Genomic DNA, 27,668 nt, shown 5'->3' with positions numbered 1-27,668 from the left:
TATTCTCTTCTTTCACGCTTTTCTTTTTGTCTTATTCTCAATATAAAAATTTCAAAACAAGATGTGGACATGACGTAATCGCAATCGTTTAAATAGGAGGAGATGTAAGGGAAGAGAGATTAGGAGGGGAGATAATCCTACTTCGTAAACTAGCCCCTGTTGGGTGCTTTGCTTCCAAATATATTATAATTGTACTACTACTATAGACGTGGTCGTAACTACATTAGTTAGAGCAGATATCATTTTTCCCATGCGCCTGAGTTTAAATCTCTCTCCTCATAGGTAATATCAATACAATATCATCCGTTAAAGAATGTGTACTAATACTTATCCCAATCTATATGAGTATACACGATGATAAGAAATTTGTCTATCTTTTTCATCATGTAGAGATTTGTGATAAATACACTTTTGTCATGGATGAGTGAGGACACAATTCATGTAAAACTCATTAGTTTAATAGTTTTACATAATTCTGAGAATTCTGTAGTTTTACATTGCTCATTTGTTGTTTAACTGCTATTGTTGTAAATAACTTGTAACTCAAACAATTAAAAGTATTATATGCAGTTTAGATCTTGTGTTCGCTTGCATAAAAAGTAAGGGTTAATTTGTTGTGAGGCAATGTTTTGGTATATGGTGTGACATATTTTTGTTGTTTTTTTAACAAACGATATTATCTACATTAAGGGAGATGGGGGTGCCTTAGCCTCAAAATGGTCTAGCAATAATGTAGTTCAAATTCGCCTTTGGCGATAATCAAATCTAAGACCTCTCACTTATAAGTGAAGAAGAATACTATTAGATCATAGTACTAAATGACCGTATTTTTATTGTAAAATTTGAAGTTTTGAATCTTCGTCATGTTTTCGTCCTGGTGACTAATTTACTAGACACATAATATATTAAATAACCCAGAGTCCTGTCTTCTCTTGCCACTCAAGCATCACTCCCACACCATTAACAAATAATAATATCTTACACTTTGCACACATCACCAATCCCTTAACAATTTACAAATAAATATTTTGTAGTATGTACACACAAGAAAAGCCCCCACAGAACCCTAATCCAGAAATCACTTTCTACAGAAGCAAAAGCCAAAGGGAGCTCCTCTGCAACCCCACACACCCCCTCTCACCTGCCTCCCCTCATGTCTCTCAGAGCACCCCATCTTCTGTAATTATGAAACCAAATACATAAACCCACCATTTTTTTTCTGCTAAAAAACATCAAAATTTCCATGTCTTCCTCAGCCATGGCTAGCTCTCATAAACCCAAAACCCAAAGAAAACCCACCAAGCAAACGCACCAAAAGCTCCAGAAGCACCATGAGAACAAGAACCCGAAGCCCCGAAAGGCAGAGGAGAAGCCGGCGGAGAAGCCGCCTTACTGGTCAGTTGTGAGAGGCTTACTGACCTGCAAACACCTCCAACCAGTTCAGCTACCACAAAAGCAACCTAATGAGCAACAAGCCATGGAGGAAGCTAGCAATGCTGCAAAGAAATGTAAGAAAATGAGATGTTCCGGCTCGTTGTGCAACAACACAAAAATAATGCAGAGGCCGGAACTGTTAGCATCTCCAGAAGTCCATAAGAAAAGGGCTTCTTCTTCAATGGGTTCTTCAAGCAACAGCAATGAGGCTTCAAGCAGATCCATGAAAGCTCCACTCCACGAAATCAACGGGGTTGTTTTGAGATCTTCTTCTTCGTTTTCTGCAGTTTCTTCTTCCTCTAATAATAACTCTTCTGCTGGTGGTGGTGGGTCGTTTAGAGCAATGCCTTTTCGGCGATTATCAGGCTGCTATGAGTGTAGGATGGTGGTTGATCCTGTTCTTGGTTTTGCTAGAGACCCTTCTCTGAGGGGCAGCATTTGTTCTTGCCCTGAATGTGGTGAGATTTTCACGAAAGCTGAGAACTTGGAGCTTCATCAGGCTGTTAGACATGCAGGTACCCTCGCAATTCTCAACACTTGGTGCCTGTTTGGGAATGCTTTTTTAGAAAGCACTTCTGTTCAGAAGCGCTATTGTTAGAAACACTTCTGTTCAGAAGCGCTTTTGTTAGAAACACTTACAGATTGTTCTTAAAAATCCAAATGCATCTTGAAGTCGGTACTTCTCGAAGAAGCACTTCTACGATCCAAAAGCACTTTTGTCCCTTCTAGAAGCGTTTTTACTCTTTTTAGAAGCATTCTCAAACACGCACTTAATCATATTCAAAGTTTCAATCTTTTTTTTTCTAATTTTACATCACGAAATCCAACAGTTTCAGAACTTGGTCCTGAAGACACAAGCAAGAACATAGTGGAGATCATATTCCAATCAAGCTGGCTGAAAAAACAGACCCCAATCTGTAAAATCGACCGCATCCTTAAAGTCCACAACACCCAAAAAACCATCACCAAATTCGAAGAGTACAGAGACTCCATCAAAGCAAAAGCCACCAAGCTCCCCAAGAAACACCCCCGCTGCATCGCCGACGGCAACGAGCTCCTCCGTTTCCACTGCACCACATTTGCCTGCTCCCTCGGCCTCAACGGCTCCTCCAACCTCTGCAACTCAATCCCACACTGCAATGTCTGCAGCATTATAAAAAACGGCTTCAACAAGTTCTCTGGGGAGCTGACGGCGCAGGGGATCTTGACGACCGCGACAAGCGGCAGAGCTCATGACAAGGCGGTGGTGGCGGCGGAGGAGGGTGACAAGAGGGCAATGCTGGTGTGCCGTGTGATTGCAGGGAGGGTGAAGAAGAGCTTGGAAGGTAGTGTTGGAAATGGAAATGTTGGTATGGAAGAGTACGACTCTGTGGCTGGAGCTGTGGGAGTTTACTCTAATTTGGATGAGTTGTATGTGTTCAATCCCAAGGCCATTTTGCCATGTTTTGTTGTCATATATGGAGGTTATTAAAACTTTCAATCAGTTTTTGGTACACTCATGTTGTATATCTCTAAGGTTATTAGAAATTGTTGCTTTCACTTTCAAATAATTAAGCGTTTTTGACGATATTTGATAGAAGAAGTTAAAAATCACTTGCAAACAAAAGTACTTATGAACATAAGAGTTTTAAGATTTCCATACGTGCTTCTTCAAGGAAACTTGAATCTTTGAGAAATAGTTCAGCGTGCTTCTAACAAAAGCACTTATGATACTTTGTCTTTTATTTATTCAACAAGGATTATGCATATTATGTTTGAGAAAAGGAAAAGATTCTTGGAAAGAAAATTCTCAAACCGCCCCTAATCTCTTTGATTCAGGTTGACGAAGAGAAATGATTTTTGCATTTTTTTTTCTTTTACACGCTATTGTTTATTTATGTGATGTCATTATATTTTGATGTAATTGTGAGAAATATGAATATCATTGTACTCACACTATGAGGTGTTACAATCGCACTAATCGTATGTTACATTGTGTTACAGCCCTACTGAAAACTAATTCAATTATTTTCTAAAATTTATTGTTGCTAAGGAGACTCTTTCAAAATTTAGACTTTATCAAAAGTGGGATTTCTGGTATCTCATGTTTTTGACACAATGTTTTATAATATTGGCAAAAAATTAACGTTAAACTATGAGATGACAAATAGTTTATAAAAGTCCTACTTCATGAGAGTCTCCTTAGCATTTCTCTTTGGAGTAGGATTATCTCCCCTTTCCTTCCCTCCTCTTACAAATTGTTTTTTGTCTTATTGACTATTAAAAAATTAACATAAAATGTTGATGTGGCTTAACGGTAACTGTTCAAATAGAAGAAGAGAGAAGGAAAGGACAAAAAAAAAAAAAAAAGAAAAAAAAAAAAAAGAAAAAAAAAAAAAAAAGGAGAACAGAGAATCCTGCTACTTTCCCTTTATTGTTTTGTGGGTAGTGAATGACTCACTGGTTTTATGAACTGAGAAGTTAGAAAGATGTGCATGCACGTAAGCTTGGTGAGTTGTGTTGGATCATTGATGTTGGGTCGACGAGGAACAATAGAATTGTTTGGTGCCAGACAGTCAGATGCTAAATGACAAAGGACTCCTGGTTTATATTAATTTTGGTTTTCATAAGAAATTGTGCAATTGTATGTGTATGTATTAATGACTAGATGACATTTTACCCAAAAAAAAAAAAAAAAAAAAAAAAAAACCTAGATGACATTAAGTGAAAAATTGGGTTTTGGAATTTGTACTATCTTAATCCTACTGACTTTTTCTTTTGTTTTAATCTTCATTTTTATGTGTACATGTGAGGGAGTAAAATATAGGTTCCTTGAGAAACTACAAGTCAGAAAATACATTACAAAAATCCCTAGCCTTTAACATAAGAGAAAAACTTTTGTAAAGATGCTCGATTACGGTGTGTTGTACTTTCTTCCCATCGAGCCGTTCAATTCCAGTACAATACTACGACACCCAAAGTTCCTGTACAACAGCTTATTTCTTTCACGCTGTCCACAGTAAGATATTAAGATGGTTCGAATAGTTGAAGTTCGATTTAGATTATATCCCATATCTGATTCTTATTTAAAAAAAAAAAAAATGAAGATCCCTCTTTTAAAGGGCCTGAACAAACAAAATCAAATGAACATAACACATGTCACTCAGGACAAATTCCTCACAATGTTCATGTGATGTGCCAACACACGAGGTATTACAAGTGCAAAAAATTTTGAAGCCCAAAAATAATTCAACGAAACATTGTCCCTAACATTATTTGATTGAGATATTTTGTGCACAAGATTATCACCTACATTTTGTGGTAAGGGGAAGAGGAATCGAATACAAGCCCTCAGGTGCACATGAATCAATACTTCCAACCACGCGAGACGTTAGAAGTTAAATACGCAAGAAGTTTGTAACTCAAGTAGTTAAGAACATTTAGGATATATTTTGACGCAATATAACATTACACATCCACTAACCCCAGAAATTGAATTCAAAATATCAACTCAATGGCATTATCTCTTTGCTAATTGTGTCATATTTCCATCATGTCTTGTGGTCTTGGATTCAAGGATGAAGGATGGGTATGGGGTTCTTGGTTTGTGGTCTTCGCCCTTGCTTTACTAATTATTGACTCTTGTTTTGTACTCATTGTCTTATGATTTGGAGTTTTCTTGGTGTTTGATTAGAAGGTTCTAACAAATATTAATATTTGTATGCAAACGGCATGGCTCAATTTTGTCCTCCTCTCATTTTTTTATTTTGTCAATTTGTATAGTTTTAGCTTATTTATAACATTTAGGTCATTTTAATATCGTTTTTGTTTTGTTTATCGTGCCAGAGAAAGAAGTAATGGAGGAACGACAAATGACGAATGACGGAGAAATGAAAGAGAATGTAGACAATTCAAATTTGCACGACTCTGAGCACATCACAGCCCTACACATTTCTTCCACGTCCCTCCCACCATCCTTCCCCGTCTTTCTTCATTTCAATTTATTCATCCTTATATCGAATCTGTTCCTAAAAGAAGAAAATAACAACACAACTCTACATACCCAAAGTTAAAGATGAAGTTAAAACTGAAGGCTAAATCAAGGAAGGTAATGAAGAAATGAGTATGGATCAAGTAGTCCCATCTAGTTGACTTTTATTCCTGATTTTCTGGTGGATTAGGGGTTTTAATGTGAAACCAACAAATGGCTTGATATGTGTTAGTAAACACGAGAAGCCAGAAATTTGAACAATTATAATACCCATGTTTTTGGAAACGCGGAAAAACAAAGGATCAGATAATGCCAACTCACATCCCATGTAAGTATACGATTAAGTCAATGAGGAACATGATAGGATTGACATGCCTATTCATGGTGTTACTCTTAGTTACCACTTGGAATGAGTCAATTTTGGCGCCAAAAAGTGAAAGGCACAAAATGATGGTGTAAATTTTTTACAGGTAATATATTCTGTGAAGCTTTCTGCAGTTACTTTATGTTCATTGATAACAGTGAAAACAGAAAAGAAAGAATAAACCAAGGGCATGCCTGACCTGAGGAGGAAGGGAAAGAGAAGCTCACTCACTCCCACTTTAATACTCTACGGGCTGCACCTGCACGGTTGACGTCTTACAAAGCAAATACCTGTCTGTCTCTGCATCCAACACTCACTCATCACTGAAGGAGGGCCTCACTGTAAAAAAAATATATGTAAAGATGAATAAATAATAAGGGAACGTTACAGTTATAGTACATTCTGCTCTATTTACATCCTAGAACGTCCTTAGTGACCGCAAGTTTTCCGACATTTCAAGCCAAATTTTCAGTCGGCCCAGTCACAAAATTACTCCCCGCAACTTCCTATATGTACCTATGTATTCTGTTTGGGCATTCATCAACAAATTCCAAATTAGAGACAAGAAGATAAGCGAAAAATAACTTGGGGGTGAACGAAGACAAGAATTCATACAGGGGTTATTAACTTACTACTAATATATACTAAATAGTAAGTGTGTTGTGACCGGCTTTGTTACTGAATTGTGTTGGGTCAGGCTCATATGGGTTGGACCAGCTGACCGGGTTTAATTAGCAGGTTGGACCATCTTATCTTTTAATCTGACGGAGAGATGGAGCTTCCCGGATTTTGGATGAGAGCCATAACTTGTAGTTAAAGGCTGCAATGACTCATGAGGCTGCCTTTCAATGTGCAAATCCTTCTTTGCTCACAGAAAGATAACAGCAATTGGCACATGCAAGAATAAAGGCAAAATTGACAACTGATCCGCTCTAATGGCTTCTTTTTTTACCCTTCTGTCATAAAGGGGTACACGTATCGACATAGATTACTTCAGGCCTCTCGGTTTACATTCTCTCAGTTTAGAAGTGATCAGAAAAATAAATAAAATACCGTGGCAAAAGGCTTGTAGGTAAATGAAAGCACTACTAATATTGCTTGAGGGAAAAAAGATGGCTAACCTTCATACTCAACCGGTGGAGGCACCCTTTCTCTTCAACGTTAACGAACCAACTCCCAAGTGAGTTTTCTCCTCCTCCCATTGAACCTATACAGCGTCCTGATGAAAGGCAACAGAACAATGAAAGTGAGAAATTAGTTCAATCATCAAGTTTGTGCCAGCACAAAGACATACAAATAATCTAACATCCACCTAGTTATGAATAATCGAGAAAGACTAGCATACAGATTCCAGACGATGCACGTCAATTACAGCATATTATGACAAAGCAAGGGTTGAAACTTGATGGCTCATTCATGTATCCATCGCCAGTCATTACATAAGATTTACACAGCATATTTACAGTACCATAAAGAAGATGCCAGCTTTCTTTGTATTGAAGAAGCTGTTAATCTATCAGAAGCAGAAAAAGAGACGTGGGAAATTTCTGGGAGGATCTGTCATTTGGTTGAAGAGACGGGATAACAATGACTGAACAAGAAAACTAACTATACATAAGACCAGATAGAAGAATCAGGTAACAAGATCTTTCCGAGAAACCATGCATTTAGATGATGCACATAGCTCCAACAAAAACCTGCACGCAGATGGGAAAACTACAATGAATAAGAAGACAATATGACAGGTGTTAATTGAAGCAAAGTTGAGCTGCATAAGTAAACACTTCTTTGTTTCTTTTTAGACGAAAAATCAAATTGGATGGCTTGACTCGATCCAAATTTCAACCTCAAGAAAGATAAGAAACAATCAGATTGAGTTGTGCGCTTAAATTTGAAGGGGAGAAAAATGGTGATTATACACACCATAATATAGTTACATCTCTTTCGACTCGCCACCAAGGGCCATCACTTTCTAAGATCCTTGCCAGGTCTTCAGTAAAATGATTCATTCATTGAGCTCATGCAAGGACTTAACGTCAGAGGTTCAAAGCTCGGATGGTACTTGCTATGTATTTCATCAGAAACTATTGTTTCTGACCCATGCATTTAGTAATGCAGCAATTTTTAAGTTGAAATCTCAATCCAACTCTTTCCTGCTTCTTTAGCACTCACTTTCTTGATGGCAATTCTAACTTTGCTTAGATCTTCCCACATTCCTAGTTCTGCATAAACATTCGAAAGCGTCACATACGTGGAAGGGTCTTCTGGTAAGGTTGTGAGAATCTGATCGGCAATAACATTAACAAGTTCGGTATTTTTATGAGTTCCACAGGCCACGAGCAATGATCTCCATATGATTGGGTCAGGCTCAAATGGCATCTTAGCAATCAACTGCTCTGCCTCTTTAAAACATCCAGCTTGACCTAGAATGTCAACCATGCAATAATAATGCTCTAAACGAGGTTCCAGTCCGTGTTCAATTTTCATGGAATTAAATATGGTCCGTGCCTCTTCTACAAGTCCAGCATGCCTACAGGCAGAAAGAACACCTGAATACGTAATTTCGTTTGGCTTCAATCCTGATTCTGTCATCTCATTAAAAAATTTGATTGCTTCCTCTGCCCTTCCATTTTGCCCACACCCCACAATTATGCCTGTCCAACACACGGTGTCTCTTTCTTCCACAGAATCAAACAGAGCTAACGCATTGTTAATTTCACCACATTTTGAGTACATATCGAGCAGGGATGTCACTACAACCTCCTCAGACTCATATCCACTCTTAACAGAGAAAGCATGAACCTGTTTTCCGCTTCCAAGCGATGTTAAACTGGAGCAAACTTTCAGAATAAACGAAAGGACAAATTGATCTACTTCGAGACCCAAATACACCATATCCCGAAACAGTGAAAAGGCTAGCCAGCTTTGTCCCGTTGTTGCACACCCTATGATCAAACCAGTCCAAGCTACGGCGTCTTTCTTTGGAAGCCTTTGAAACAATCCCAATGCATTATTAATATTCCCGAGTCTTGCATGCAGGTCTATAAGAATGCTTCCAACAATAGGATCTAACTCATACCCTGCGGTTACAACCAAGCCGTGCACTTGACGCCCGAGTCGCAAGTTGCGTAAGTTGACACAAGCCTTTAAAGCGCCACTGAAAGTGTAGGAATCCATGCAAGTACCTGAGCAATGGATTTTCAAAACTAAATCCAAAGCTGCACTATTGCATTTGTTAATGACGTATCCTGAAAGCATAGAATTCCAAAGTGCCAAACTATCAGAAATGGAAGCATAGCACCTTGAACGCTGATCAAACAGTTTTACAGCTTCAGTCAATTCATTGCCATTCGAGTACATATCAACCAGTGCCGACACAGTAAAAATGCCTGATTCAAAACCTGATTTTATAACATAACAGTGGATTTGTTTCCCAGAAGCTGACAAACCATGTCGACCACAGGTTTTAAGCACGCACGGGAAGGTAAATCCATCTAACTTGAGGCCTTCTCGGTGCATTATACACACGAATTCAAATGCACGCGGACTTCCATTATCCGCCAAACCAGCAATAATGCTATTCCAAGATACAACATTCGGCTCTTGCATTTGATGAAACAAACACACTGCCTCATCCACCAAACCAGCCTTAGTATACCCCGAAACCATAGTGTTCCACGTAGTCGTGTTTTTGCTCGACATGTCTTCGAAAACTCTCCTAGCATCACTCAAACTCCCACATTTGAAGTACATGTCCAAAAGGGTATTCATCAAAACAGTGTCAAACTCCAACCTCTCACTACATATCCTCTCATGAATCAATTTACCCGTTCTCAGGTCACCCACCAAGCCACAAGCTTTTAGCACCGCAGAGTACATGAACCCGTTCGGCATCTCCGATTCAGAATCCAACATCCGCGTGTACAATCCCACAGCCTTATCAGGTTTTCCGCAATTAGTATATCCACAAACCATTGTCGTCCATGTCACAACGTTCCTGTCAGGCATTCCATCAAACACCTTCCGCGCGTCACTCAAACAAGGAAACGCGACGTACATAGATATCAGATTGTTAGCGAGAAAAACGTCATTCAAAGCGCCGAGCTTGATTAGTTGGGAGTGAAATGCTCTGCCGTGATTGGCCTGAGATCGGCCGCCACAGTGGCGGAGAGCGGTAACTATTCGGTTCAGGTACGCGAATTCCATGTGTGAATTGAATGCGAGCTCGTGGGTTTTGCCGCGTTAATACAAACACAGGTGAGACCCAACGCGAAACTGGGCCCCGCTTGTTTGTTCTTATGGGCCCGGCGCATTGGCATCACATGGGCTTCTAACACGTGGTCGTATTTAAGTACGCACCACCCCCGACGGGCTTTCAAGGGCTTGCACGGAACTCTGACAGAACTGTCCATTTTTACTTTTAAGATATAATAATTTTTGTTTTTATTTTTAATCACAAAGAAAATTCTAAATTGAAATTGAAAATTCATATTCACCCTTAGACTATCTCGGATCCTTGGATTAAAACCTAAAATTTTTAATCCTGAAAATTTAGGTTTTAACGCAGAACAACTTTTCTGTTCTAACTCTTCTGGGTTAAAATTTTTAGCCCGAGTTATTAAAGAATGAATTTAAGCTAATTTCCTTTTCTAAAGTAACCTCTACAAAAAAAAAAAAAAAAAATGTATACTATCCTAATTTAATTTTATGAACATTTTAATTTAAAAATATTTAGATTTCGATAAATATTTTGAAAATTCATTAATTTTATATAGTTTTCTAATGAATTTTTCTTTAAATAAATTTTTTAATCGTTTTAGCTGTTGGATTTATTATTATTATGTTTGATCAAAAGATAGACTTTATTTATAATTTAATCGAAATGTTTACATCCATAGTAAGAATATTAAATAAATAAATAATTGAATCAACGGTCCAGTGAAACCAGTCGTAGGATTAGAAATAAAGCTGTTAGGCTCATTATGGTGGGCGATAGGTGCCCTGGCAATGGGCCCCCCTGTCGAGCACTGAAGGCTGCAAACTGCATGTGGTGGGTTGTGTGCGTTGGTGGGCTACAAGTTAGCTTCTTTTTGACGCGTCCACGCACACAAGTGGCCCAGATGCTTGACCTTGGCTGGTTTATTGGGTTAAATTTGCCCCAAAAATCAGTATTAAGTTCAAGGATTGGAGTAAGTAATAATAAAGTAAAATTGAAATTGAAATGATAAGGCAAAATACTAAATTGAAATTGAAATTAATAAAGTAAAAGACTGAATGTTACTATCGTAAATGTAGCCTCATTATCGAATTCAAATTCGTTCATCCAAACAGAGCTAAGTTTGCTCGCATATGTACTGCGCCCGGTAAACAATGCAGAATTTTGCTACCAATATATAAAACAATGGTTAAACTTGTGAGAACAAAGTATTACCATTATATACTCAGAAATATGCCTAAGTAGGCTAACAAGTAACAATCAAACTGCAAAACCAATGTATAAATCTCTAGGCCTCCACTCCATCTGACCAAATCTACAACTTCAAATCCGGCTCAAAATTTATATGCTATATATCACTATGTACCACAAACGTACGCCCCAACATTGCCGGAGGGCGGCTTGCGCTTCAGTTATGTCCACATAAGAGATCTAACACCTCCACACGAAAAGGGAAGAAAGAATCGCATGAAATAAGGAAATCCTTCTGCCACCAAAATTGGAAAACCTGCTGCTGCAAATACTATCTACATTTTCCCATCTACATTTTCCCAACAGGCTTCGGAGCAACGAGCCTCTCTTCAAAATCCACGGAAGAAAAGAGCTAAAGCCCCCAATGTAAAGCTTCTGACCGATGACAGCACAGGTGGAATAAACGACTCAAGCACGTGGTTTGTTTTTCCATTTCTCATAGCTTTGTTACAAAGAATCAGGAATGTGTGACGGGACAATCTGCGTGTTATTGTGCTTTTGGAGACAACTACACTCTGGCAAAGGGTACGTGTACACAGAAGACTTACGGGTGAATTTTTTCACTCTCGGTACTATCTTTCCCTTGCGATCACTTTCAGTGAGAATTGCTTCCATCTCAAGTTTGAAATCATTCCAACTGCAAGACCAATATACACGGAGTTAAAATGTAAGCCTAACGTAGGCGTTTATGAACTTTGAAATCTCAAAATTGGGGTATTACAAGCAGAAACTTTCATTTTACAGAAACTACACCTACAGAATACCTCATACTCATGTCCTGCAGTAGAACAACAAGCTTGCGCTTATCAGGTATAATAGTCTTGGCATGCCCATTGTAGAGGAATCTCCGGTGACCCATTAGGAAATGCGGGAAGTTCCCACCCTGTGTTGTTACAAATATCTCACTAAGCAAGCATACTGTATAATCCAAAGCTGCCAATCTCGATGAATATCCCTAGCAAAAGTAAATAAAATTTTAGGGTGGTTGATTTCAAAGTATTCGTTTCACTAGTCACAAAATACTTTTGTGGGCAGACATTGCACGAAAACTCGTAAGATACCTCAAAAGGAGCAAGCTCATCTGGGGTGGCAAGAGACTTCTTGGTATGCAGATAGGGAAACATCTTTAGCAGAGGGGCTAAATGTTTCTCTGCCCAGTAGATTTTCCCTGAGGCTAAATAAATTAAAGTGCTGTTGTCAAACCCCATACCCCGTAGCATCATTCCAACCTACACGGACAAGAACAAAAAGGATTATTTCTCCATGGTAGGTAGCTATGAGTAAGTAGAAGATGCATGCGGAATTGAGTAGAGTACCTCCAAGGGGGTTAGTGGGCACTTTCCATCAATCCTATTGAGACCAGGTAGAGTTACGCGGCCTTTTCTTTTGAACTTATCTCCCCATCCTTTTTGTCTAATTGAATTCATTGCAACATTTTCAGCCTCTCCTCCATCATACAAACAGCATGAGAATGCCACCATGTCCTGCAAGATGAAGAAAAACAGTTGATAACATGATTAGTTTTCCTAGACCGTTAAACATAAGAGACGAAACAGTTTATGGAAAGGCAAGCTGTATTACCTCCTCAAAGCGGAGGTGGACTGCAATATACTTTCCACGGGTCCTTGAACTCATCTCAGTCATTCGTTCAACTAGTTTATTTGCCAAATTTGATATGGGAGAAGAGAATTTCAATGCTTCATAATTAGCAAGGCATCTCAAATGCTGAATAGGAGGTGGGACATTCATTGCTAGTCTATTAGCAAATGGAGCTATGCGGATAACCCTGCATAAACCAAACGAGTAAGAAAAAAACCAACCTACAGGCTTGAAGGGCTTATGGCCCGTTTGATATAGAACAGAAAAAAAATAAACAGTTCAGTACCTACCCCTCCTTTTGCAGGACAGGATAAACTTCTCCTGTGTAATAACGGACAGGAGCCCAAGATTGGACATGAAGGGTTGGTATGGTAGTGATGTTGTGATCATATTTCTCCATCAGCATCTCCGGTAGTTCTTTAACCACTTTAACATGGCCTTCAAGGGTGGCTATGAAATGATCTTCATCGTATATATCAGTAAAAGTGCTGCCAAACAAAAGATACTGCTTTTTTATTTCACTTGAAAACACAATAAGAGTATCTTGAAAGATCATTTAAAGAAAGGTAATAAAGATGGCATTCTCATAATGCTTTCCATAGACTGAGTTTTCCTCTCAAGGTAAATTTCTTGCAGGCTTTTCAATACACGTTATTGATCATTTAGATCAAGATGTTACATGAACCTGGCAACCTAATGTTGGTCCCGAACACGTTGAAGTTGGTTAGACACTGTCATACACACTTATCATTAAAGGATCAGGACTTCAACAATAATTACTTTACCTCGGATCCCTCCAAACATTATGGAATTCAAAGCGAGGAATAAGTAGAACTGCATTTAAAAGTCCAGCAAGTGCCACAGCATTGCAAATCTGTGAAGAAAAAAAACACAAGATACTAATCACACGAACAAAATGTATATGCCGGCACATAGGTGATACATAAAGTTGCTGAAAATCACACTAAAGATGTCTGATAGCCTTGATACTCTAATTTTCAAAGCAAAGAAATAAAAAATTGATGAGTAGCAAAAGACTAACAGGACAACTAGTAAAAAATTCAGTCTACAAATAAAAAAGGATTGACATACCGCAGAGCGTTGTTGGTTAAGACCACCATTAACCTCCACAATCAAGTAACCACTAGGGCCAGGGGAATCTGAAATTCAGCGGAGAATATTAGTATAACGAGACGTGAAGAAAACTTTACATCCTTTGATTCCAAAACTACCAAACCTTGAATTGCTAATGAAATATGTGGCAGCCATCTTAACACAAAATTGTGCTACATTGTCATACCTAATTGTAGTCCAGCAGTTGACGACGGGCAAGGCTTCTGCTCTTTCAGCTTTCTTCTGTATCTCCATACAGAGGACAACTACATCAACAAACAACAAATCGTCTCCGTTAATAACTTGAATTCCACACAATTATCATAACTGACAAACTTGAGTATAATTTGATCCACAGTAATTTGATCTTACAATTCAATCCCTTGTAAACTTACTGACCTACACAGAACCCCGATTTCGGAAACTATCAACTCTTTTTACTCTCAAGACAAAGATCTCTGAAGTTTAACATCCACATCCAGAAACCAACAAGCTTACAGTTGACTTAATTCAGACTCTAATGTGCTACTGGTCAACGTTTGCTTTTAAAAGCAAAACTGGGAAAGAAAAGAGAAAGAAGGTAAAATTAAGCAACCGTCCTACATTCCTACGTTTACTTGATCTGAAAGGACATGGGAAAAAATTGAAATCGAAGGTTTACACTGCAACGTTTACTTGTTTCTGTCTTTTAGCTCCAAAACAAAATCCCAAGTCCAAAAATTGTATTTCGTTTTCTTTTCATGCGTTTCTTGCTTGGAAAAGCTGAAGGAGAAGAACCCTTTTCCTGCATTTTCCCAGAAACCAAACAGAAAATGATAAATGAGGAAAAAACCCAAGAATCCAAACCTCAATTGGAGTCGAATTATCGGCCAGAATGTGAGGCCAGAGCAGCTGAAACATCTCGTGACTGCGGTAAACGGAACCGGGAACAGGGGTATGGCCCACTAGACCGGAGAACGGGCCCATGCACATGAGCAGGCCGGAGACGTAGAGCAGGGGAAGCACCACCAGTAAGCGGAGGAATCGGCGGAGAAGAAGAAAACCAGAGACGACGGAGATGGTTTTTGCGCGGGGCTTCCGGCGGCAGTGAGGGACTGTGAAGTGACGGCGAGGCGACGGAGGTGGGCTAGGTGAGGTGCTGCTGCTGCTCTCACTGCCGTTGCCTCCACCACCACCTGCACCATTAGCATTGTACTGGTGGTGGTGCGCCTTTGCTTTCGTTCCCATCAAGTGAAGTGCGAGTGTGTGAGTATAGAGAGAGAAAGTGCAGAGACAATTCTAGAGAGAGAGAGAGAGAGAGTGGACAAAAGGAAATATGGGTTTTGGTTTTGACACAGTGAGTTCCAACTTCCAGCAAGATTTTTAGGAGAAATAGTAAGAGAGAGAGGAGCTTGAAGGCTTGATCAGTAAGCCAATGAAGGGGACAGTTGGGATGGCGGGTCAGCTTATTTTTCAGGTTTTTTTTTTTCCCCTTAAAAATGGGGCAATTTGTGACAATATACGGTCACCCACAATTTTCGGGCCGAAGAGGCTATGGATGATTGGATGTGTACAATGTGACAAAATATAAGAGTGCGTTTTGGGTTTTTATGGGTTAGTTTTAATTAATAAGTAATCTCTGACTGGAAAATGAGTGTTACCATGTATGCCCTAAACTTTTTTCTCTCCTGGTGTGAGAGTGCTTGCTCCTTCGTGAGTTCCGCCTCTGTGCGTGTGGTTACAGGTTAGTGTTCGATCTGTTTTTTGTGCTTTTCAGGTCAAGCTCTTGGGCTTTGATCTACTGGGTGGTGGGCAACTGAGTCTCTGGAAGCAGGAAGGTTGGTGAAGAGAGGGCCTAGGGTGACGGATCGGGATTGGGGCTTTTCAACCTAGGTCGATCTACCCCACGAGGGCTGCAGGGGATGATGCGTTGATCTGATTGGGGGGTTTGCTTCTGTCAATTTGGATCTGTGGAATCTGTGCGTTTTGGGGCTTCAGCTGTGGTGATGCTTATACGGGGCGGTGGGCTTCTATCATACTGGCAGGTAGTAGGGGGGGTGCTGTAAGGGTTTAAGGTGAAGGTAAGGGGGTGGGGCTTCTCAATTTCAGGGTGACTTTCTCTTAGAGGGGGACTGGGGTGGGTTGGGGTTTATCAATTTAGGGTGACTCTCTCTTCGGGGGGTGTTGGGGTGGGCGCTGTGATTGGGTTGGGGATTATAAAGTCTGTCAGTCTGGGTTGCGGGGGCTGGGTCTGTAGGTGGAAAGGGGTGGGGTTTCATATTTTGACAACTTCCGTATCGAGGGTGGTGGGGATTGCTGGGGTGATCCGAGAGAGGAATGTTCTGGGTGGTCCATTTGAGGGTGTGTGTGCGTGGGTGGTTTTTGGTTTTGTGGTCTAAAAAGAGTGCTGGGTTCTCGGGCGTATGGATGAGGGCTAAGCCTCGGAGAGAAGAATGAGGCCGAGGGAAGAGTAGGTTCGGTAGAAAAGTTATACAATGCTTTTGAGACTTTCGATGCCATCGATCTTTTGAGACTTTTGATTATAGCGGGGGTGATAACTCCGATCCACTTTGTTTGGGGGGTGGGGGCTTCAGCGATGGGGAGGAGTGGTGTACCAGCATTAAGTTTGGTCGATTGGTTGCATTTATGAGGATACTAACGATGTGTTGACTAATTGGCCGAGTGAAAGAAAGAAATCAGCTGGTATACTGGGTGGCTTATAAGTGTGGTCTGAGGTTGTTTACAGAAAGTAAAGGTTTCTCTACGTCTCAGGCTGGGCGAGTGGGGCAGCGGTGTTCAGGGTGATGGCGACTAGTGGGGTGGATGAACTAGTGGTTCAACTGAACCAAACACTGGAGTTATCAACTATGGAGCAGGGAGTTAAATTGGTTGGGAAAGTCTTTACGCAGAAACCAGTGAACAAATGGGGAGTCAGGAATATTCTTAGAGTGGCTTGGAAAGAATTGGGTGAGGTGGAAATAAAATGGGTAAGGGAGAATGTCTTTATTATTTCGGTCAAAGATGAAGATGTGGCTTCAAAGATCATTGAGCAGGTCCCCTGGGCAGTGATGAAGAAGGTGTTCTCGGTCGTGAAATGGCCTCCGGAGCTCGCCTTAGAGGAGCTGGAGTTGAATGCTGTTCCATTTTGGACTCAAATAAGGGGAATTCCGCTGGGCTTAGCCTCTGTTGAGAACGTTCAGCGTGTAATCAAAGAGGCTGGGCAATTTATAGCCATGGAGGATACCGGACACGCTCGTGGATTTGTACGAGTAAGAATCTTAGTTGATACGGAGAAGCCTTTATTTAAGGGATGCTGGATTCGAAGGGAGTCAAATAAGGAAACCTGGGTGGAATTTCGGTATGAACGGCTTCAAGATTTCTGCTACAAGTGTGGACGGATTGGGCATATCAATACAGAATGCTCCGCTGAGATGTCTGGAGAAGGGGAGGTAGAGTATGCAGAGTGGATTAAGGCGCCGCCGATAAGAGAGGTGGTGATACCAACGAGAGTGGAGTGTGTGGGTAGGGGGGAACGCCGGCAGGCCGGGGCGGTGCGCGGACCGGGTTTCACGTCTGCACAAAATCAAGGTAGATTACGGATGTCAAACTTACAAAGAATGGAGCGTAATCAAACCATTGAGATTGGGGGAGCATCTAAGAGTCGTGGCACAGGTAATAAAAAATGGCGTAGAAGAATGCGGGTGGAGGGAGAGGATTCGTCTTCTTGCTCTGAAATGGAAAGCATCAAAACAGTGGGCGAAGGACAATCGGGCGATGTCCAGGGGGGCAATGATATTCTGTCCGCCCAGGGTGATGACTCACTCTGGGGCAGCAAAAGAAGTGGGGAAGCCCAGGATTTGGTGCTAACTCAAGCTCCACAGAAGAAACTCAAGGGCCTGGTTACGGAGGAGAACTGCCAAGGTAGGGCGGCAGAGATAGGAAGGAGGTTAAACAGCAAGGATGGAGGGCTAACGATGGAAAGCGCGAACCGTACGGTGGAGGAAAATAAGGAAGAAATAAGTGAGAATACTGGAAGACAGGATGTAATGGAAGGGGGGTCGGACTTTGATAAAGGTAGGATGGCGACACGGAAGGCGGGCAAGGGGGCTCGGGGCGGTGGCGGCTGGCCTTCAACAGCCGCAGGCCAGCCATGAGTTATATCTTCTGGAACTGTCGTGGGCTAGGGTCGAACACGACAGTCAGGGCTCTTCATGGGCTTATTCGCAAAAAGAGACCCTCTATGATCTTTTTATCGGAGACTAAGATGAAAGATCATAGAATTCTAGGGGTGAGTAGGAGATTGGGTTATGTTCATGGCTTTGATGTTTCGCCAGTTGGAAGCGCTGGAGGATTGAGCTTGTGGTGGGAGGACAATCTGGAGGTTAATATTATCTTTTCGTCCAAGCATGTTATTGATGCTGTGATGAGAATTAAAGGGCAAACGCATTGGAGTCGGATTACGGGTGTGTACGGAACGCCGTATAGAGTTGAGAAAAATCTGTTTTAGGAATGGATGGTTAACCACTTTACCCCCACGGACATTCCTTGGATTTGTGGCGGGGACTTCAACGAATTCCTGTGGGATCATGAGAAGTCTGGTGGAGTTGAGGTTTTGTACAACAGGCCAAGGTTCTTAGAAGAGTTTCTGTCTTCCTCTCAGTTGATGGACTTGGGTTTCAATGGGCCGGCCTTTACGTGGAGAGGGATGAGAAAAGGGGATTGGGTGGAGGAGAGGTTAGACAGGGTCATGGCGAATGAGAAGTGGCAACAACTCTGGCCGAACTCCCAAGTTATGCATGAAACGGTTTTAGCATCGGACCACTGCCCAGTTATTCTTATTTCTAATATTGAAGGGCAGAAAGGAAGGAAGATGTTCAGGTTTGAGGCGTATTGGGTCTCGGAGGAAGAGTGTAAGAATTTGGTGGCAAAGTGCTGGGATCGGCGGCATAATGGCAGCCCTGTGAATAGGTGGGTGAGATCTCTAAACGATTGCCGCTATAGTTTAAGCAGGTGGAATCGCACTAAGTTTATGGGGCGAGGTAGCAGGATCCATGATCTTCTTTCCCAGTTAGATTTGCTCCAGCGGGACTGGGGTCCAAACTATGATGAGATAAGGGAGATATCTAGGCGGATTGATGAGTTAAGACTCCAAGAGGAGAGTTATTGGTGCAAACGATCGAGGGTAAAATGGTTGAGGGAGGGGGATGCTAACACTCAGTTCTTTCATTCTTCAACCCTTCAGAGGCGGAGGAGAAATAAGATAGTGAAGCTTAGGGATGAGAATGGGAACTGGGTGGAGAGTCCGTCTCAGGTGCGCCAATTGGTGGATAATCACTTCACATCAGTTTTTAGCTCGGCAGGGGATCGTAACTAGGGGTCGCTGCTAGATTGCATTAATCCCTCGGTCTCGCCAGAAATGAATGAGGCGCTAATTGCACCAGTCACGGAGGAGGAGATAAAGGCGGCGGCTGGGAATATGGGAGGGCTTAAGGCTCCTGGCCCCGATGGTTTCCAGGGGATCTTTTATCAGACATACTGGGAGATTGTGAGGGAGGGTGTTTCTGCTTTGGTTAGAGATTTGATTCAGGATGCTGCGGGTTCGAGTTTGATAAATCAGACTCATGTGGTACTGATTCCCAAAGTCCCGAATCCGGAAGTTGTGTCGCAATTCAGGCCGATTAGCCTGTGTAACTACTCGTACAAAATTCTGTCAAAGATTCTTGCTAACCGGTTGAAGGTATTATTACCTAAAATTATCTCTCCTTCTCAGAATGCTTTTGTGGCGGGTAGACAAATTCAGGATTGTATTGGCATAGCCCATGAGATGTTTCATTATCTGAAAGGAAGGAAAGCTCGGAATAGATTTGAAATGGGGATTAAACTTGATATGCAGAAGGCGTATGATAGGGTTGAATGGGATTTTTTGGATGCGGTAATGGAAAGAATGGGTTTTTGCAGTAGCTGGAGATCGTTAATTAGTGGTTGTGTTTCGTCTGTGAAGTTGGCTGTTCTCCTAAATGGGTAGGCTGGAAAGTCTTTTGCTCCATCGCGGGGTCTCCGTCAGGGGGATCCTCTTTCTCCTTATTTATTTATTTTGGTGGGGGAAGTTCTATCCAAACTGATTCAGGGTGCGGTGGACCAAGGTAGGTTGGAGGGTGTTAAGATTGGTGGATCAGGACCCGTGATTTCTCACCTCTTCTTTGCGGATGATACCCTACTGTTTTTGCGGGCTGATATGAAAAACTGCCGGAATTTGAGAAATCTGCTGGACAATTTTTGTGTGGCGTCGGGGCAGAAGGTAAATTTGGAGAAATCCAGTGTATTTTTTGGGGCTAACGTTCCGAAGGTAAATGCTGATCAGATGGGGAACGCCCTTGGTATGAAGGTAGTAATCAATCCGGGAACATATTTGGGGGTCCCTACCATATGGGGTCGGTCGAAAAAGCGTGGTCTTGCTTATGTGAAAGGAAGAGTTATGGAAAAGCTACAAGGGTGGAAACAAAATACCCTTTCCCGTGCCGGTAAAGAGGTTTTAATTAAGGCTGTTATCCAAGCTATCCCGGCATACCCAATGTGCATTTTCAAATTCCCAGCCGCTGTTTGTAAGGAATTGGATGCGTTGGTGGCTGGGTTTTGGTGGGGATGCAAGGAGGGAGCCCACAAGATTCACTGGGTTTCAAAGGAGGTTTTGGGTTTGCCAAAAGACATGGGTGGTTTAGGCTTCAGAAATTTTCAGGAATTTAATGATGCTCTGCTTGCTAAACAGTGCTGGCGTTTAATCACGGATCCGGATTTGTTGTGGGCTAAGGTGATTAAGGCTCGGTATTTTCCACATAGCTCGATCTGGGATGCGAAGAAGGGTGGGCGGGCCTCTTGGGCGTGGAGCAGCCTCATCTGTGGCAGGAACTTGATTAGGGAGGGCTCCCATTGGCAGATTTTGGGTGGTCAGGAGGTGCGGGTGTGGCAGGATAGGTGGCTTCCATCCTTGCCCCTTGGACACCCGGTGCCGGTTGGCCAGGTTGCGGTTACTCCCAGTTTAAGGGTCAGTGCACTTATCTGTCCGGAGACGGGGCGGTGGAATATTAGCTTTTTACAGCCTTTCATATCGGGGGAGGCTATGCAGGCTATTGAGGAGACGCCTCTTGGAGATTTAAGTCGTAAAGATAGGCTTATATGGGATATGAGTAAGAACGGTTCTTATTCGGTCAAGTCGGGATACAGATGGCTGCAAGAAAGATCGCTGGCGAGAAGGGATTTGCGTCGGCCTTCTGTTCGTGGGGTTCCCAAAGCGTTTTGGAAGGGGATTTGGAAGCTGGAGGTGCCCCCCAAGTTGCGGCATTTCTTGTGGCTTACTGTTCACAATTGTCTTCCTACTCGGGATGCACTGTTCCGACGAAGGTCCTCTCAAACCTCTACTTGTCCTATTTGCTGCTGCCATGATGAAACCATTGAGCACATTTTCCTTTCCTGCTCTTGGGTTGAGCCAATTTGGTTTGGAGGGGCATTGGGTTATAAAATGGATCGTCTTTCTCTCCCTTCTTGGTCGGACTGGATTCAGGGGGTTTTCTCTCCGAATTTATGCAACTCTGGAGATATAATGTGGAGACAATCTTATATTGTTTTTACCTGTTGGTGCATATGGAAGGCTCGCTGTGATTTTGTTTTCAAAGGGGTGCCCATTAACCCGTTAAAGGTCCTGGTTGCTGTCTCTGCGGCGGTGAGTTCGGTTTTTGGTGCAAAGGCAAAGGCTGGGGATAGAGGAGGGGGCGACGGCAGGAGGAACTTTCAGGTTACTAGATGGTGTGCTCCGGCCTACCCTTTTGTGAAGATTAATGTGGATGCTAGCTGGTCCAAGGCATCAAAGATGGGTTTTGTTGGATTGATTGTGAGGGACTTGGAGAGTAAGTTCGTGGCTGCTGCGCGGCATCCTATTACTGCTCCTTCTGCTGCAGCAGCGGAGGCTTATGCGTTGTTGCACGGGTGCAGGCTAGGTGCAGAGTTGGGTGTAAGGTATGTAATTCTGGAATCGGACTCCTTGGATGCGATTAAATGTCTTTCTAGCTCGCTGACTATGGGTAGTTAGGAGGCATACCCGGTGCTGGCTCGGGTTAAACAGTTGGGGGGGGGGGAATTCATTGATTGCCGATGGTCTTGGGTGCCACGGTCTGCTAATGGCGTGGCTCACAAGATTGCATCGATTGGTTTTTCGGAGATGAGTGATGTCGTTTGGGTCGTTAGGCCCCCATCTTCGTTGGTCTATGTATTGAACAATGACGGATTACCGTGCCCTCATTAATGGGTTATGGTGGTGATGGGGATGACGCCTCTACTTGGTGGAGGGGTCGTTGTGGTTTCCCTTGACACTGCTTAGTATTGTTATTATGTTTGCCTCTCTGTAGGCCTTTTTATGATATGGTTCTTGGTTTCAAAAAAAAAAAAGTAATCTCTTTATTGTTTTTATTTTTTTGTCAAAGATAATAAAATTCATTAATCAAAATGGCTATTACAATTTAAGGAAAGCCAAAAAGAAAGGCAGCTCAGAACAAATAAGCAAAAGCACAACCCAACTTCAAGAGAAAATACAATAAAAATGGCCAATCAAGAGAGAGTCCACAACAAATTCTAAACTAAAAACTCTAGACCTAAAACAAGAAAAATGCCGCCTCCTCTAAGCCTACCACAGCACCCGCACAAAGCCAACACCATCCAGAAGAAAATCTAATGAACCCAAAGAATGAACGGAAAATTGGGGTGGGCAAGCCACCCACATAATGAGTGCTCCTATAATCCTACCAAATAATGAGTGCTCCTATAATCCTACCAAATAGTGCATACTGTTTGGTATGCAGACAGGACGGGACGGAACGGAATGGGACGGGACGGGACAGGACAGGACGGAACGGAACGGAGCGGGAGCAAAGATGCCCTCGGATGGAAACAAGGAGGAAGAAGAAGGAGACGGAGAGGTTATAATTTTGTGTTCCACGAATGTGGAACGAGTCGTTCCAGGGGGTGAGGTGGAACGAAAATTCACCCAAAACTCGTCTCATGGAACAGCTCGTTCCACCCGTTTTAGGCGCACCAAACGTGGGACGGAACGCCTTGTCCTACCCTGTTCTGTCCCGTCCCACGTACCAAACGGTACCTAAAGGCCACGGAACACCAGGGCAGAATAAAGTTCATTAGTAAAGATGGCTATTATTGTCTTTCTCAGTCAATGCAATCCTATTAATTTCCAAAGTTCTTTCCCAAGTAAAACTTTGAAAGCTCTTTCCCAAGTAAAACGAAACTTTGAAGGCTCTGTATCGTCCTAATGTGTTTGGTTCTTTTTCAAGTTTCTAAATATGCTACAAATCTGGGGAGATATGATAAGGGTTTCATTTTCACAATGTTTCAACCATTTTGTATTTTGTGAGGTTTAAAGATGATGCGCATTTGACTTGGCAATCAGAAATACAGCTCAATGAGCTGCAATTCATCTTTGTTTCAGATTTGATTCTCACATCTGCATTATCTTCTTCTAGTTTTGTCGATTGATCAATATAAATCTTATATCGTATCATCGAGGTTAACGTTTTTTTACTATAGAAATATAAACCGAAAGAATTGGGATGTACGTGTCTTGATTAAGCCTAATTTACATCCTAAACCAAAAAAACGTTATCAAATAATATAACTGGTTTGGTTCCACTTCGACTCGAAAGTAGAATGATGCGCCATAAGCTTCAAAAGTGATTTAGTTGATAGAATAAAACCAACAATACCAATAAGATTCTTCATGAGCTTCATTTCAAGTAACATGAGATGATTGAAGTAATTGAACAAAACAAAAAAGAAATCACTGAAGTAAGAAAAGACCTAAACTTCAAATCTGTACCAACTCAAAACTTAATTAAATTTTGAATTGTTTTATTTTGATTTTCTTATTTATCATGTAAAATGAGATCTACATTTTGGCCTTGCTCTAAAATGGGATCATAATAATCAGAGAAATAGAAAATGAGTAAGATTCTCTCCTCTCCTAATCTATCTTTCCTTTCCTCTCGTCCTATTTGAATGATTATGATTAACCACGTCAACATTTTTTGTTAATTTTTTTTTATACAAGCAAAAAGCTAAGTTTGAGAGAAAGAGAGGAAGGGAAGGAGAATATGAGAAGGGAGAATCCGACTCTATTAAATGCGTGTTCTGCAAATAATGGAGTGTTCAATCTAGTGACTTGGATGGTTCCCTCCACCAGCAAGCCTTCAGCCATTTAAGCCAATAACCAAAGCCATCAGTACTGGACTTACATTTTAGAAAATTTAGATACTATATTTTAGATACTATATTTTACTGTTAAAATTCCACCATATATAAAACAATATCATATAATTAATTAAGGATAATCTCGTTTTATTAATCACTTGATAACTAATTATTCGTGGTTCTTTAGCATTGAATTTGATATCAAGCATTAAAATTAAGAAACTAAATGTACATTCATTTGTTTTTTACTTGTGACATCAAAATAAAAAGTGAATAAACACGTATTTTTTCAATCACCGGTAACCAAAAAGTAACTCATATATATATATATTCTTTTTTTTTTTTAATATAAGAGGCATCCTATTAAAAATTCATTAGTAAAGATGGCTATTATTGTCTTTCTCAGTCAATTCAATCCTATTAATTTCCAAAGTTTTCTTTCCCAAGTAAAACGAAACTTTGAAAGCTTTGTATCGTCCTAATGTGTTTGGTTCTTTTTCAAGTTTCTAAATATGCTACAAATCTGGGGAGATATGATACGGGTTTCATTTTCACAATGTTTCAACCATTTTGTATTTTGTGAGGTTTAAAGATGATGCGCATTTGACTTGGCAATCAGAAATACAGCTCAATGAGCTGCAATTCATCTTTATTTCAGATTTGATTCTCACATCTGCATTATCTTCTTCTAGTTTTGTCGATTGATCAATATAAATCTTATATCCTATCATCGAGGTTAACATTTTTTTACTATAGAACTATAAACCGAAAAAATTGGGTTGTGCGTGTCTTGATTAAGCCTAATTTACATTCTAAACCAAAAAAACGTTATCAAATAATATAACTAGTTTGGTTCCACTTCGACTCGAAAGTAAAATGATGTGCCATAAGCTTCAAAAGTGATTTAGTTGATAGAATAAAACCAACAATACCAATAAGATTCTTCATGAGCTTCATTTCAAGTAACATGAGATGATTGAAGTAATTGAACAAAACAAAAAAGCAATCATTGAAGTAAGTAAAGGACCTAAACTTCAAATCTGTACCAACTCAAAACTTAATTAAATTTTGAATTGTTTTATTTTGATTTTCTTATTTATCATGTAAAATGAGATCTACATTTTGGCCTTGCTCTAAAATGGGATCATAGAAATAGAAAAGGAGTAAGATTCTCTCCTCTTCTAATCTATCTTTCATTTTCTCTCCTCCTATTTGAATAATTACGATTAACCACGTCAACATTTTTTGTTAATTTTTTTTTATACAAGCAAAAAGCTAAGTTTGAGAGAACGAGAGGAAGGGAAGGAGAATATGAGAAGAGAGAATCCGACTCTATTAAATGCGTGTTCTGCAAATAATGGAGTGTTTAATCTAGTGACTTGGATGGTTCCATCCACCAGCAAGCCTTCAGCCATTTAAGCCAACAAGCAAAGCCGACCCATCAGTACTGGACTTACATGTCAGAAAATTTAGATACTATATTTTACTGTTAAAATTCCACCATATATAAAACAATATCATATAATTAATTAAGGATAATCTCGTTTTATTAATCACTTGATAACTAATTATTCGTGGTTCTTTAGCATTGAATTTGATATCAAGCATTAAAATTAAGAAACTAAATGTACATTCATTTGTTTTTTACTTGTGACATCAAAATAAAAAGTGAATAAACACGTATTTTTTCAATCACATGTAACCAAAAAGTAACTTATATATATATATATATATATAATTTTTTTTTAATATAAGAGGCATCCTATTAAAAATTGATGACACACTAGTGCCCCCTTCATATAAGTAGCTCTTGTGACAACCCATCCTTAATTCTACAATTTTATAAATTTTAAAAGTGTGAATTGATGAAAATGCCCCTGAAGGCAAGGATTTTGACTTTCGTTCACCATTGTTTAGAGAGACGTATGCCTAATTTTATTAGCGTATTTGTATAGTGCTCATCGCTACGAACGCGTGGGCGCAAGCGGAATCGAATTTGGTGTTACGACAATAATTTAACAACGAACGTGAAGGATGTTTTGGTAATTTCGTATTTACGGGAGATAATATTTATTCTTGTTCTGTCTTTTGTGGTTTAGGCTGTGTGCCATGTAGGGCCCATGCCCCATTCCTTCCATCACGGCTCTCGATCGTGAAAGTCATACTCCGTGGCTCTTTGCCACCCCCGATTCAAGCTCCGCAGCTTCTTGCCATGCCGATTATGTCTGCGACTCTTTAGACTTCAAAGTATTCAACGACGGAGCATAATACAAGGCTTTACTAATAGGCCTTCAAATGTCAAAAGACTTGGAGGTGAAAAAGCTCATTGTTTATTTCGATTCCCAGCTAATCACCAACCAGACTACCAGGGAATACACTGTAAATCATCCGAAGATGGCGCAATACCTAGAGAAGGTACGAAAGCTGCTTGAGACGTTTTAGACTTACACCCTCACTCAAGTTTTATGGGCAAATAATGCCCACGCGAACGCGCTTGCCGGCCTAGGCTCGGCCCTCGACCATCAACTTAAACGCTTTACTTCGGTTGAGTATCTGGACAAACGAAGCATAGAGGCGAAGCCAACAGCTAAGGTGTCACAGGTTAGTACAACTCCAAACTAGTAAGATTCCATTATAGACTACTTGATCAATGGCACACTCTCCATGGAAAGATTGGAGTCTAGGAAACTCCAAATGAAGGCAGCACGTTACTATATGTGGAACAACATTCTCGTTTGAAGATTCTGCACTAAACCACATCTCCGTTGCCTAGTGTTTCTCGACGACCTAAAGGTTCTAAGTTCAATCCACGAAGGAGTTTGTGGAAATCATTCCGAAGGCCGATCCTTTGCACATAAGGCTCTTAATGCAAGTTACTACTGGCCTATTATGCATCATGACGCTAATAAGTTAGTACAAAAGTGCGACCGTTGCCAATGCTACAAGCCGGTACCAGCACTGTTTGCCAACGAACTACACCTGCAGACAAATCCTTGGCTGTTTATGCAGTAGGTAATAGACTTGGTAGGGCTAATCCGCTGCTAGGGGCAGATGCATGATGATCGTGGCAATTAACTACTTCACCAAGTGGGTGGAAGTAGAGCCAATGACAACCACAACTCAGACGGACATAGAGTGCTTCATATGGAGAAACATCATCTGTTGATTTGGCATCCTTCAGTCCATCATCACAAACAACGGCCCGCAATTGGTAGGCAAAGATTTGGCAACGTTCTTCCAAAAATATGGTGTCAAGAAGCACGTGTCCACATTGAGGTATCCTCAAGGCAATGGGTAGGCCAAAACATCCAACAAGACGATTCTCGACTGCCTTAAGAAATCCCTCTCCGACAAGAAGGGAAAATGGCCAGATAAACTTTCCAAATATCTATGAGCATATTAGACAACCAAACGATGAACAACCAGTGAGACTCATAGCCATTATTCTTCCCTATGTCATCATGCCAAGTATCAGCACTTTACTGCCAAGCATC

The 27,668-nt window shown here is 41.0% G+C and overlaps 4 protein-coding genes across 4 annotated transcripts; 2 read left to right on the top strand and 2 right to left on the bottom strand.

Moving 5' to 3' along the window:
* Positions 1 to 985: 985 nt before the first annotated feature.
* On the top strand, positions 986 to 2,985 carry LOC137718831 (uncharacterized). Its single transcript, XM_068458367.1, has 2 exons — positions 986 to 1,949; positions 2,265 to 2,985. Exons 1-2 carry the CDS (start codon positions 1,244 to 1,246, stop codon positions 2,903 to 2,905), a joined length of 1,347 nt encoding a protein of 448 aa, XP_068314468.1. The 5' UTR covers positions 986 to 1,243; the 3' UTR covers positions 2,906 to 2,985.
* Positions 2,986 to 6,775: 3,790 nt separating this feature from the next.
* LOC137718741 (pentatricopeptide repeat-containing protein At4g08210) lies at positions 6,776 to 9,974 on the bottom strand. The gene is made up of 2 exons (XM_068458280.1): positions 7,692 to 9,974; positions 6,776 to 7,465 (listed from the first exon to the last, which is right to left on the bottom strand). The coding sequence occupies exon 1, from the start codon at positions 9,972 to 9,974 to the stop codon at positions 7,893 to 7,895; it is 2,082 nt and encodes a 693-aa protein (XP_068314381.1). The 3' UTR covers positions 6,776 to 7,465; positions 7,692 to 7,892.
* Positions 9,975 to 11,049: 1,075 nt separating this feature from the next.
* On the bottom strand, positions 11,050 to 15,347 carry LOC137717874 (O-fucosyltransferase 10-like). Its single transcript, XM_068457371.1, has 10 exons — positions 14,794 to 15,347; positions 14,135 to 14,213; positions 13,927 to 13,994; positions 13,620 to 13,708; positions 13,125 to 13,322; positions 12,817 to 13,021; positions 12,552 to 12,719; positions 12,297 to 12,464; positions 12,000 to 12,190; positions 11,050 to 11,872 (listed from the first exon to the last, which is right to left on the bottom strand). Exons 1-10 carry the CDS (start codon positions 15,172 to 15,174, stop codon positions 11,683 to 11,685), a joined length of 1,737 nt encoding a protein of 578 aa, XP_068313472.1. The 5' UTR covers positions 15,175 to 15,347; the 3' UTR covers positions 11,050 to 11,682.
* A 2,843-nt stretch (positions 15,348 to 18,190) lies between these two features.
* LOC137717112 (uncharacterized) lies at positions 18,191 to 19,300 on the top strand. The gene is made up of 2 exons (XM_068456418.1): positions 18,191 to 18,307; positions 18,434 to 19,300. The coding sequence occupies exons 1-2, from the start codon at positions 18,191 to 18,193 to the stop codon at positions 19,298 to 19,300; spliced, it is 984 nt and encodes a 327-aa protein (XP_068312519.1).
* Positions 19,301 to 27,668: the final 8,368 nt, after the last annotated feature.

This window comes from Pyrus communis, chromosome 15 (assembly GCF_963583255.1).
Source record: "Pyrus communis chromosome 15, drPyrComm1.1, whole genome shotgun sequence".
Classification (NCBI taxonomy): Eukaryota; Viridiplantae; Streptophyta; class Magnoliopsida; order Rosales; family Rosaceae; genus Pyrus; species Pyrus communis.
Note: the sequence above shows the minus strand (reverse complement) of the source record. Positions and strands in the feature narration are given on the sequence as shown.